Raw genomic sequence first — 14,135 nt, forward strand, 5'->3', positions numbered from 1 at the left:
ATATTATAAAATTGAGAAATATCAATGCACATTAATTAATCGTTAAAACGCGTGTAAAATACCAAACGTCAAAAACAAAAAGAGACAGAGGGAGTACTTGTTTCTAGAACATCATAAGAAATTTCATGTAAATATGTACAGTGAGATGTCATTTGCATAATGGATTTTTAAGCCTAATAAAAATATAAAAATAATTTTATGCAACCCTTAGGATATGATTTTAAGCCAAAAATAAGCCTTTGATGCATTTTTAAAATTGAAATTAACATAGGAATGCGTAACAAAATCACGGGTTGGTCAATATAGTTAATATTTAATATAAGTTATTGTATCCGTTTTTAGCTTGGTATAAACCGAGAATCTTCAATTCAGGGCTACGCATATCATTCAATTATTCTTTTTTAATACAATTAATTAAAATATTGAAATACTCTCTTTAAGCTACCGAAGAGAGTGGACTAATAATATAGGCGATTATATTTGAAGTAAACCATAAGTTCCACTACGTACATAGTAAAAAATTGGGAGTATGTATAATGGAGGATTTTACCTTCTTGAATTATGGTCTTGGAGGATGTTGGTTGATGGGAGAAGGGGTAATGAGAGTTAGGAAGGTGTGCTATTGGGGTGCGTTTGTTGTTTGGTCTTGGGGATTTTGTTAATCCTCATTTTAGGTTAGTGTTGAGGTTCATTCTCAATGCTTTCAAAAACTTCTTATCTCAGCGTTGCTCCCCAATCTTGGGGGTTCTTAGCATGCAATTTAAGTCATGTACGTTTATTGACTTCCGAGACTTGTGTGCAATACACAAGGTCTCACCACCTAACCCAGAGCATTGTTAGTCTTCTGCTTCTTTTCTTGTTTCCCGAGTTCCACAGGTTATTCAAGAAGCTTCCTAGTGTGTACCGGTCCGTCTTCAAATCCGTCTCTTATAAAGAAATCACAGTCACTATTGGTCCTGGTCCAATATTGTCTAGTTGGTGGTGTAAAGAAGACAAGCTCAACAAAAGTACCAACACGAGGGAGGCCGACTACCCTTAAGTTTTTTTTTTTGTTTTTTTTTTTATCAATTTGTACGTTCTTTGTTTAGTAGGTTATGTAATTAATGGTCTATAAAGACCTTAGTGTGTAAACTTTCTTTATTTATGCAAATTAAGCTTATATCAAAAAAAAAAAAATTTAGCTAGTTCGGTCACGTAGATGCATGAGCAACATGCACGGTACTTGTGTGTTATACGAAGTACTACGTATCCTGTATATGCACCTAAACACAACTCCCATCCGCGCCGCTGGCGGTGTAACAAGGTGTATTTTTTGAGTGGTAACACTAGCTATTTGTTGAACACTTGAACTGTAACCTCATCGATTTTTCTAAGAAAGTTTGAAAAATCGTCTAATTTAATCGCGATTTTGAATATATATAACTAGCTATGAAAACGACTCCGTATTTTTTACCGATCTTTAGGGCTTGTTAGGCGGTAGCATTTTAACCTAGTCAATAAGTTACTTTTAGGCCCTGTTTACCGTTGCTAGCTACTCAACCGCTACTACTACGTGCTAAGCAGGACCTTAATAAATTTAGTTATCAATACCTAGTATTTAAAAAAGATAACCATTTTTATTTTAAAGACACGTAAGCAACACTGTTATGAAGACATGTGGCAGAAACATCAGCATCACCCATCTTCCCTATTACCTTCTCGTGAACATTCAATTGTTCATCTCTAATTAAACATTCAGTTCAAACTTCATTCAAACTCGATTCAATTAAACCTTTAATTCAATCCTTTAATCTACTCTCATTAACTCTACTGTTATAATTTAATTCCCAATTTCCGGTAGAACTTCAACCAATCCCGCCATCTTCTCTCTTCTCCCAATATTATTCAATATAATTAATTCAATCTCTTAACTTTCTCCTCTTCAATTAGCAACTAAGTAGTTTTAATTTATACTATCGTTCACTAACTATTTATAGTTGAGATAATTTAGATGTGAAATTCACATCCCCAAGTATCCAACCTTTTCAAATACCACTTATGGAGGCTTAACACCTTCGCTAATGGAATCAAAAGAAAGCAATAAGCATTATTGCACGTGCAAACTATCAATCCACGATTTCGATTAAATCCAATATATTTACAAACAGCACAAGCTACCAAAATATCTTGCACATCCATATCAAATTGTAATAGAATGTGTGACAGTGTGGATTAGGCGGTAGAAAATTAGGAGACGAATAACAATTATCAGATGATTTTACAGATAAATTGTTGTAGAATGTACGTGTTCAGGCGGTAGAATGTGAGAAATGGAAATTAATATGTGGTTTACAATGCTGAGGAAGAACAATGAACAGAGAGTGATCGGATAGAGCACGAAAGTGAGTGGAGGGGATATTCTAATTTTCTAGAGTTTCTTTTTGTTTTTCACTTTTTTGTAATTTGTTTTTATAGTAAGGGATCCTCCTTTTCTTTATCTTAATATCAACGTTTGATGTTTCACACTTCACAATAATGCATAGATTTAACCAATAATATCTTGAGTTGGAGGTACAATACAAATTAGCTATTAGTATGCATTAATTCAAATGAGGTATCGGTCTAATGGTAAAGGCGGAGGGAATGTGCACGATAATTCTCAGGTTTATTTCTCCTCCTCCAATTGTAATTTGTATTGTCTTAGTGCTCATCACACACTCTAAAGAAAAAATATTAATTCTGTTGCTCGATCTTCTCATTTACTGTTTTAAATATTAAGTTTGTAACTTTTCAATACCCCCTATAACAATATTCAGTATAACTTTACTTTCTTACAAGAAATCACATTTTTCTTACTACTAGCCCGTTCGTTAAACGGGCCATAAAACTAGTTAGTTTAAAACGCATACCAGCATACACAGACATGCTCAGTTATTTCAACTTAACATTTTTATTTGCCCATATCTTTGGGCCGGACTTGTAAAGTAGTAGACTGTTTGTCAATGGCAATGTAAAACTTCAACAAAATTGTTGAGTCATTGGGCCTCAAAGCAATAACTGTATCCCAAAGAACTTTATTCGTTAATATAATCAATACCTAGTATTTAAAAAGGAAGACCATGATTTATTAGGTGACATGTGTCATCTCATCTTTCCTCCATTAATTTTTTTTTTTCCTTTTTCTTTGTTTGTTTCACAAATTATTTTACAGCTTTAACACCACAATTCATCTTTCTCATTCAAAATCAATTCACCATTTAATTCATATAACTTCTTCCACCCCGTTTCCCTCCTTAACAATCGATATTAAATCCACCATCTAATTTGTATATTTTTTTTCAAGTTTCAACTCACCGAAATCACAATTTCTCAACAAAATTAGCATTTTAAAAGATCGCTTAACAACCATATATAATTACCCGTTCATTGAACGGGCTCAGAAGCTAGTTACATAAACATACTTCCCCCAAGGTTGAATTTAATTCAACAAATTATTCATAATACAAAAAGAAGGTGAACAAAATAAATAAACTAGCATTCTAAAATGTGCACATAAATATATTTAATTGGTTAATTATTATTATTATTATTATTATTATTATTATTATTATTATTATTATTATTATTATTATTATTAGTTTTACATGTTTTGTTCCTAATTTTAATGTGTAAATATCTTTAAAAATGATTCCCTTCTATATTGTAGTATAAAATATTTTTGTGTGATTTGTTTTGTTTGTCCGATTTAAGTAAATGGTAAAATAGTCAATTACTTTTTTGACGCCACCTCATCCGTTTCAATATATTAATACTATCTCTGCTAGTTTTTACTCCCAACGTTTGGAGTTTCTGCACTATTAATATAGTCTACTTTGATTATTGTTGGTAATAAAACACAGTCATGTGGAGATCTTGTTAAATTCGTCTCAATTTTTATTTTCAAAATATTATTTTTTTGTAATTTTTGCTTAGGGAGAATCAAAAATATTAATAATTATAGTTTTGCATTGACATGTATAAGTGAGGAACGTTATGAGTATAATCAAACGAAAAAAGTAGTAAAGAGTAAAATAGTTAACACTTTTTTGACTCCACATGCGTTTCCTTATATATAAAAAATCTATCACTTCTTTAAAGCTTTTTTACGCAATTGATCTTTTTAGACTCCCTAACACCTCGTAATACATTATCGTAAATGAGACAAAGAAGACAAGGTGATAAATTAATGACATACACCACCGGAGAAATAAAATAGAAAATTAACATAAATAAACCATTGTTACCTGGAGTAATTCACTATACTCTTTGAAATGAGCATGATTTTCGATAGCTACTTCTGTTTACTCAGTAAAAATTGTACCCCTACACGGGTGCACCAATTTACACTACCAATTTGCATACTTTATATCAGAGTTTGGTCCTATTTTTTTTGGCTTAATTGCAGTTCACTTCAGTTTATTTAAATTAATTTAAATACGGAGTAACAATAATTAATCTATCTATACTACTCCCTCCGTTTCAAAATGTTTGTTACGTTTGGAATTTGGCACGTTTATTAACGTAAATTAAGATTCTTTTTTTTTTTAATTTTAAATATTCTAGATTCAATCATAAATCTGATTTCATCTTTCCAAATTCTGACATTTATTACTCTCTTTGAATATAGTGCAAATTTGATTTCATCTTTTATTAAAAAAAAAAACTTCATACTTCAATCCACTAATCATTGAAACAACCAATAAGATCATTTTATTATCAAAATGAACCAATAATTAAAAATCACACAGATTGCTAACTTGTCAAATTGTGAATGACATTTATTGAGTTGAAAAGTTGGACCAATTAGAAATAAAAGTTGGCTTAAAAAATAATAATAGTAACAAGTTTATAAATAGATAGATTCTTTACGTAACAAACATTTTAACCAATTGAGCTATAATCTTTTAGATGTCATCTATGCAAAATTAAAATTAATATAATATAGAAAACTTATGTTCTGACAAAACTCAAACAAAATTTCATTTTAAAAAAAATGATAATTATTGTTATTTACGAAATAATCTGGGGCATCGCCCGTACCCAAATACTAGTTAATAATAAAAAACAAGTAATAATGTGAAGACTAGCTAGGTTCGTGTTCTTGTGCGGGCGAGGTGCCAGCTGTCTAGTGGTGCACGAGCTCAGCAGTGAACAACAAGCATTGGACCACGTGGTCTGTTTACTTTGGGTAGCATTAGGTTTCTCACGTGGGCCAAGTATATTGGCCAAGTCCATAAGGAGTTAAGGGCACTTCCCAATTTCCATACCACCATAGCCTCTTTTTTTTTGACATAGTACGGCTACCACCATAGTTATGGTTCATATGTATGATAGACATTCAAAGAAATAAGAAAATACTAGATTTAAGCCCGTGCGATGCACGGTTTTTTTTAAATATGATTTGTTAATCGTTCTTAGAACTATACTCACTTACTATTGTGATCAAGAATTACGTTAATCATTTATTTTATTTTATTTTAATTGTGAGATCCAATTTGTACTTTTATTTTTTTAACTCTTATTAGTTATTACTATGGATAAATAACAAACTAAAACAACTACTCCCTTTGCCTCTAATGTTACACTTTCGAATGTTAACGGTATTCATAATTGAAGAGAATCTACTAAACTCTTTCCAATACTTAAGAAAAAAACATATTCATGTAGGGTCTTGTTTGATCCATTTTTATGGGTACATTAAGAATATCAATGTTATTATTTTGTCTAATGTATTATTAGAGATTAAAGTGATACAAAATACGTATTGGCAAACATGAAAAATAGAAACTGTAATGTCTGATTATTTGTTAAAAAACAATTTAAAGAATTTCCTAGATCATTTTTCTAAATAAACCCGCCAAATCATTACAACATGTGTTATCATATATAAATAGGTGTTTTATAAATTACACATATAATAGAAAGTTAAAATAGATCCCTATTCAAGTTAGAATATAAATATTTTCTTAACATTGAAAATGTTTATGCATAAGAGTCTCATAGAAAAACCGAGTTTATAAAATGGTTAGTTCAATAATGGGAAAACTCGAGTTAGTTATTCATGTGATGCTATTAGAACTCTATTAAATACTTAATAATAATTATCATAATTAAAATTTATGATATGAATTGATCCAAATATCAAACGTTTAATATAAATAAAACTCTATTACATGCTTGATAATTATCTAAAAATAGAAGTTAATCGTATATCATGTGTATGTTATCGCACTTTTATAATAATGTATTAGTAAAGTAATTGTCATTACCTACTTGTTACCAGCTTTGAAACATTAGTTGTTGTTTTCTTGGTAATGTCGTGCTTAAATACTGTATACGACTATAATAATGTATTAGTAATTGTCATTTGAATTAATTATTCGCATCTAGCACTTGAAGAGTTGTAGTCTTGTAGGGGTTTAAATCACGGGTTACACTCTATGTTACGAATATCAAAGGCTTAATGTAAGTAAAACTCTATTATGTTAAAAAGTAGAAGTACGTAGGATAAATTTACGTTGAAAATCTACTATCATTTTGTTTGTTATCATCTTTTCAAATATTTATCTTATCACTATGGATAATTTACACGTAGTACAAAACATGGAAGAGATAGAATATGATAAATTTTCGTTAGGATATTTTATTCGTATGGGGTATTTTAAAGATAATTAGAATGCTATTTTAGTTATCATCTTTTATAATATTTATCTTATCATTATGGGTAACATATATAGAATATAAAGCATGGAAGAGATAGAATATGATAAATTTTCATTAGAACATTTTTCATATGGAATATTTTAAAGATAATAATGATGCTATGTTAATTATAGACTCCTTAAAAAAGTATTAGCATTATCTGACTCAAATTCCAACTGAAAAACGCAATCCAAACTGGGAAAAAAAGTTGGATCATAATCACACCATACATTAGAGAAGTGAATACTTATTAAAAATTAATTAGAAGCTATCACACCATGCATTATTTTAATAGTTCGTCTATTGTTTCAGTATAAGACCTCAAATTTAGATTCGTTTATGTTCAGGCTGACCATTATTTTGGTTTAGTATAATATGTTGGAGCCAACTATTAAAAACAACGTTGTTAATAGCTTAAAGTGTAGCCTAAACTATATCAATTAAAATTGTTACCGTTTAGGCTAAAATTAAATTGTGTTTACGTATTGGTTTACTTGTTTACCTCTTTTCATCTATCACCTCTCACGGTTGTGATTAACGGTTTTATGTGTGATATTAGGGTAGAGTTCACCTTGCTTTTGTAGTGTACATCTTATATACGGAAAACCTATTGTTGCAGCATTAGTTTATATATGCAGCACATGATCTTGAATCTGTTTTTGTTCTCTCTTTACAGTGCTTAAACAAATACAAATTGTTTATCTCCAACATAATGGACTTGCTTAAAAAAGGAAATATCTAGATATCTAAACATCTAAAGAATAAGAGGGATCTGAGAAGGTAGGAGGAGAATTGAAAAAATGAAACAATTGAGGAGTTTGGCCAAAGTCTTCGGGAATTCTATAGTATTTTAAAGGAAAAGGAAATGCAAGCAATTAAGGAGAGAACCAATTTACTTTTATTAATCATCAGCACAGTTTTAGGATTATACTTCATATAAACTCTAATTCAAGTCACGGCATTTATAACGCAACTTCAACTAAAATTGTGAAGGCTATTAAGATGAAAGCTTCAAACACATGAAGGTTCCTTTGAACCATGCAAACTACTTCGTATACCATTATATAATAACGAAAATACTCAGTATATAATTGTGTGCTCGTATATTAATTACGGCTACACGGACCTAATTAACTAAAATTATACTCCCTCCATTCCTTTTTGTTGTTCCCATTTCCTTTTCTGGCATTTCTTTTTGTTGTTCCCCTACTGAATCTTTACTATTTTTGGCCATAGTTTTTTTACCAATTTACCCTAAGATTCCCCACTATTTACCAAAAAACCCTAAGATTCTACCCTTTTTCCAACCTAAATTTCACCACTTTCATTATTTTATTCATCCTTTATTCCCACTTTCACCCATCCCTATCTCCTTCTCTCTCTTCATTTTCAACCGGTCGTCACTTTTTCTCTCTCTCCTCCTTCCTCTCTCTGTTTCTTTCTCTGTTTCTCTTGAGGAGAACATCCTTCTTCATTTTCTATCTTCCTCCTCTCTCTTTTCTCTCTCTCCTCCTTCTTATCTCACTGTTCTCTCTCTAAATCTCTCAAGAACACTTTTCTCGCTCAATCTCTCTTGCCACCACCACACCTCCGGTCCTCCGCCACCGCCACCACCCTCCGGAATACGTATTATGGCTTTAGATGTTGACATTCGACCATGAAAACTCTAGATCTAGAGTTTTCATGGTCGAATTTGACCTCGAAATCCTCAAAATCGTGATATTGAGATTAATCGGGTATGAATTTATTTTTGTGTTCATGTTTCAAATTTTTTGGGTTGAATTTTTGGTTAATTTTGGTGTATTTTTAGTCGAGTTTTGGTCGAGTTTTTCGGATAGATTTATGTCGAATTTTTTGGTTAATTTTGGTCGAATTTTAGTCGAGTTTTGGTCGAATTTTGGTCGAGTTTTGGTCGAATTTTAGTCGAGTTTTGGTCGAATTTTGGGTTGAATTTTGTTGAAATTTTAGGTTGATTTTGGCCGAATTTTTTAGTTTAATTTTCTCGATTTTGGGTTAATTTTGGTTTGATTTTCTCGATTTTCTGGGTTTAATTTTGGGTTCATTTTCTCGAATGTTTGGGTTTAATTTTGGATTTTTGGGTTGAATTTTCTCGAATTTCTGGGTTCATTTGGACGGATCTTGCTTAAGAAATGAAGATCTAGTTGTTTTTCCGTATGAAGTTGCTTAAGAAATGAAGATCTAGTTGTTTTACATGAATTGAGGCGCACTATTTCTTGATTTTTTGTTCGAATTGTTGTTGTTATTTGGGTTTAATTCACCCATATTGTTGATTTTAAATCGGAGTTATTTGGGTTGAATTTTTGTTTGTTGATTTCGAAGATAGGTGATTTTTACCTATCCGTATTGATCCTACGGATCTTAAGATTTTTTTAATCGAAATCGAATTTGTCTTAGGCTGGGTTCTTAAGATCCGAAGATAGGTGATTTTTAATCTGGATGTAAAGTTTTAGAGGGAAATCTGGGAAAAGTTTTAATCGAAATCTGGGTGATTTTTTTGTTGTTGTTGAGTTCAAATCTGTTTGCTTTTTGATTTTTTAATTTCTCCCGTTTATGTTATTTATTTAATATTTTCTCTCTCCTTACTTTATTTTAAATATATAATCTCTTACACCCAATCATTATTCTTACACCCAATCATTACTCATATCCCAATACAACCCAAGATTCCAATTTTCTTAAAAAACACCCAACATTCTTTATGGGTACAACAAAAAGGAATGGAGGGAGTACCATCAACCGTGAGTTTTTGTGGATTGTTGAAGTAGGATTTTTGGTAGCCATGAGCTTATATGTATATATATACAAAAAGGTAAAAGAAAAGTAAGATAATTTTTTGTTGGAATCTATCTTTATCATATTATGTATCTATCTTTTTTTTTTTAATTAATTAAAATATATTAATAATGATTATATTTTAATCCAAGTAGAATTATAATGTAAATAAAATTCTAATGTAAATGTAAATAACATTCTAACGAAATTTTTAGGTGTTAGCACTCTTATGGTGTTAGGATTCTTAACATAAAGTAAGATTTTGATACCTAACATTCCAACGGAAACTTTGATCCAATGGAAATTTTAATTTATCCTTTTTTTTTAATTAATTAAAATATATTAATAATGATTTTGTTTTAATTTATCTTTTTTTTTAATTAATTAAAATATATTAATAATGATTTTGTGACTGGACATTCCTACGTGGCGCTCCGAATGCTCTCCAAAAAACTCCCCTTTATATATATATATTAGATTGGTATCCTGAAATCCCGAATTAATGAGTTTGGAGGGCTACTTTAATTTAGAATTTGAGAAGGTTCAATTTGTAAAACTTGGAACAACTGAAGTATTAAACTGGACCAGAAGACTATTTTGATTGATTTAACTAAAATAATTATTATTCGATATTGTATGAATCTAAACTTACCATACCCCATCAAACAAAACAAAAAAAACTTACCATACCTGAACCAACATGGTTGAATGCCATTTCTTTTCATGAAAAATTTAATTTATATTAAATTGAAAGTTTTCCGATATAAATAAATACCGAATCCTCCTATATCAAACCCTGAAATAGGGCAATTCATAATTTACTTTACGAACTAGTAAACTCAATTTTAACATCTACAATAAGAATAACGTTGGGGTTGGTTTTTGGAGAAATGTGTATAATTAACCTTGAAATGATTAAAATCAATGGATAGCTTTTCCTTGAAAAAAAAAAACAAAAATGTATAGCTTCTCAAATTTACCTTCTTTATTGACACTTTATATTGTGTTGGGCTATCAAATTGGGCTCATAATTCAATTTTTGCTAATTATAGGATTTGAATGTAGAAAGCGTAACAACGAATTCTTGCATATAACGTGTGAATGGTATTTTTTTTTTTTTTTTTTTTTTTTGACAATAAATGGTCTTTTTCTAAAAAACTAAATTTGCAAATGTGTTTTGTGATGGAGGTAACACCATTTTCATAGACTCATAGCCATGTGACTCATGTTAATACAATTAATATTATGAAACATAAATAGGCAAAGGCAAAGGCAAAGGCAACTATCAGTATTTTTCATTTTTTCATATAAAAAGAAAAAACTATATTGACCCATGCACAAATATTAACCTAACTTGAAAATATTATAACCTTACTCATATACAACTAAACATCGATAAACCTTTAAAATACTTATGAAGTATGATCCATACATGTTATTTATCTAATCTATTACAAATATGTTTATTATTCGATTCTAAGGATTTAAGAGTTCAAATTTTTTGTCCCATAATTTGTGTATCACTTGTGTGCCGTTTATTCCTATATTTTGATATGAAATACTCTGCAGTATTATAATTTTAGATAATTTATTGAAAATAAAACTTGAATGACTAACTATAGCTATCGATCAACAAAAGAATATGCTACACATGTGATAAAATGGTGTGTGAAAAGATTTCTACTCTAGGAAATAGAGAAATTTCAAAATAATCCCCTTGATTGGTATATCAAGTGATATTTTAGTAAATGAAAAAATATACAATTTAAAAATTGCAATGCACTATCTATTTGATACTTTTAAAAAATAAAAATTAAAGAAAATAATTTTATGATAAAAAGATATAGTGTATTTTGAATAATTTATTTACAAAAATAGCCCTTGATATATTTTGTTCGCAGACTATTGACTTGGCGGAGCTCCCGGAAAATATGTGGAAAATCGAAGGTTGGAAATTCACGTTGATTGGTTAATCATACGCCACGCAATTCAATTCTCCAAGAAGCTCAGTAACCACACAGATAGAAAAAACAAACGATGCTAAAAAACCATCTCTAACTACCTCATCCACCCCTCTCCTCCGTCACTAAAACCCCGCCAAAATCATGTCCTACTCCGCCGCGTCTTCCACCACCATCACCACCGCTTCAATTCTATCTCCTTACTCCACCACTAAACATCACCACTACCAAAATCTCCTACCATACCCTTCAATACCCACTTTCAAATCCACCAGACTCACCACCACCAAAACCCAAGTCTCTTCCTCCCCCACCAACAAACCCACCACCTCCGCCGCGATTCCCACCAACCCCACCTCAAAAGCCTCCCAAGAAACCATATTTTTCGACGGCGGCGCTCACTACGGCGACTTACTCGCAAATCTAGTTCTGGGTTTTACCCTAGTATGGCTTCCCTTAACCCTAGCTGCAGTTTCAAGGGCATTCTTTTTGAGGTACAGGTTCACAAATTTAAGGGTAACTGTAATTTCTGGGTTTACTGGAGAGGATAGAAGTGATTTTTCGTACAAAGTGATTAAGGATGTTCAGGTTGTTCCTAGGTTTATTGGGGAATGGGGTGACATCATCATTACCTTAAAAGATGGGACTAAAGTTGATTTAAGGAGTGTCCCTAAATTTAGGGAAATTGCTAAGTATTGTCTTTCTATGACTGACAAGAGTGACAAGAATCCTGTCGTGCTCAAAGAAACTGCTCCTAAAGCTAAAGGGTTTTGATTTTTTATTAACTAATTGAGGTATGTAAATTTTCTCATTTCTTTTGGTATTTTAATTCTATTTTTTGGGGGGTTTAGTACAATGTTTTGTTGGTTAAGTGCTAGCAATATACTGTAATATGTGTTGTAATTTTGTTGTAAAGTGAATGAAATTTGGTATAGTTTTTGGTTGTTTCACTGCTATTCTGATGATACTTGTGGAAATTGGATTGTGATATTAGTTTTGTATATGTTGTTGGAGCAAATTTGGTTGTGTTTTTTGGAGAAAATACAATTTGGAAATTGGAACTTCCCGGGTACTGCTAGAGGTAGGTGTATGTATGGTTTTCTGTGTTCATTTGGAGAGTTTCAAATGAGCAAAAATGATTGGATGAGTGAAACATAACTTTGGGGTACAACTAGCAGGTTCACCTAAGAGTTTAATTGCATTCAGGAACTGATAGGAATTATGCTGTAAGACCTTAGTTTCCTTCCCGAGTGTGGGAATTAGCTCTACAATCATTGAGAACAAGTTCTTTGATATCCCAATTCCCAAAGGACTAATGAATCTGTGTTGCTATATAGAACTCTTTCTTACTAAAGGCCATTAAACCGGAAAAGCACATTGTATATAGCCCATTTCTCGTGGAGTTATGATTAGGTTTGCATCTTTGCAGCATCAAACCAAGACATGACTGATCATACTTATATGCGCTATCTGTGAGTAAGAGATGCTGCACTGAGATCACCTTCTCTGTGTCAAATATCTCTAGAACTAAGGATGAGTTTGTGTTTGGTGTGGAAATTGTTGAATGGAGTTTATACTGAGAATAATTATTTTCCGAGTTTCTGGCTGTAGTTTATTTAGAACAATATGAAATATCATTTGACGAATAAGGAAGTTAGAATACTCTTATTGAGTCTAGTGTGTTGGAAAAAGCTTCCCCTGTAGTCGTCAGCTAGCTTGTTCTTGATCAGATCTGATCGGGTGTTTGATGATCTAAGGAAACAGACAGTTGCATATCGACAAAATGTCATTTTTGTTACACCAATCAGTTTGTCACAGACTTGTATATTCTTAGTGGAGTCTCCCAGATTGTTCATGATCGGAGTGAAATATAGAGGCTAATTACATTCATAAACCAGTTACGATGTTGCTTCTAAGGCAGGAACGACCGCACTAGTGCAATATAGTCATATAGAGTCTTCTTTGAGAATTCATGTTTTTTCCTTCTCACTAAGACCGCATTGACTCAAATGATCTGTCCAATCATTTATCTCTATGTTCTTTACGAAAGCATGCCAATCCTTGTGTTGTGGGGAACTAAGCATCTTCTATTCGCTAGGATAAAGCTGGGGCCTTGTGCAGTAGTTAGCGTCTTTTCTGACTCACTTCCTTCTTCCCTAGGCTACAAAGAAGTCCTTCCGTTTAATTTATGGCTGTTAAATTGGGGAATGGAGAATGAGACTGCATTTCTGTGCTTTGTATCAACAGTTGAAAGGCCGCTTAAGCTGCAACAACCTCGGACTTGAGTAGCAAGTCAAGTAGCTGACTGAATCATCTGAAGCATTTAATGGTTTGTTGACAAATCGACCTAGTCTAGTAGTGTCTTGTAATGGTTGTTGCTAGACTGAAATTGAGTTCAGTCGTATAGCCTTAAAGGAGGTCAATCTCTGATATAATTGAACAATGAACACTGAACACCCTATGAGAGCAATACTTAACTTGTAGCCTATGCTTCTCGGACACTCCCACCCGGCCACTGGTACTGATGTTTGACATGGCCACTACATGGGCCGGGTATGTTTTCATGAATTAGGTATCAAGTATTAAGTGTCCATATCCATGTCCGACCGTCATGGATCCAACGCAGGGTTCTGAGTAGCATAGTTTGTGGGAAACACTGAA

The 14,135-nt window shown here is 31.9% G+C and overlaps 1 protein-coding gene across 1 annotated transcript; it reads left to right on the forward strand.

Annotated features, from left to right (window-relative positions):
- The first annotated feature begins 11,490 nt into the window (after positions 1-11,490).
- LOC110784434 (uncharacterized) lies at positions 11,491-12,424 on the forward strand. The gene has a single exon (XM_021988890.2). It carries the CDS (start codon positions 11,619-11,621, stop codon positions 12,246-12,248), a length of 630 nt encoding a protein of 209 aa, XP_021844582.1. The 5' UTR covers positions 11,491-11,618; the 3' UTR covers positions 12,249-12,424.
- Positions 12,425-14,135: the final 1,711 nt, after the last annotated feature.

Source organism: Spinacia oleracea, chromosome 1, assembly GCF_020520425.1.
Source record: "Spinacia oleracea cultivar Varoflay chromosome 1, BTI_SOV_V1, whole genome shotgun sequence".
NCBI classification, from domain to species: domain Eukaryota; kingdom Viridiplantae; phylum Streptophyta; class Magnoliopsida; order Caryophyllales; family Amaranthaceae; genus Spinacia; species Spinacia oleracea.

Bases quoted from the DNA above. Each gene is read 5' to 3' on its own strand.
- LOC110784434 (XM_021988890.2), top strand. From the start codon at position 11,619: ATGTCCTACTCCGCCGCGTCTTCCACCACCATCACCACCGCTTCAATT.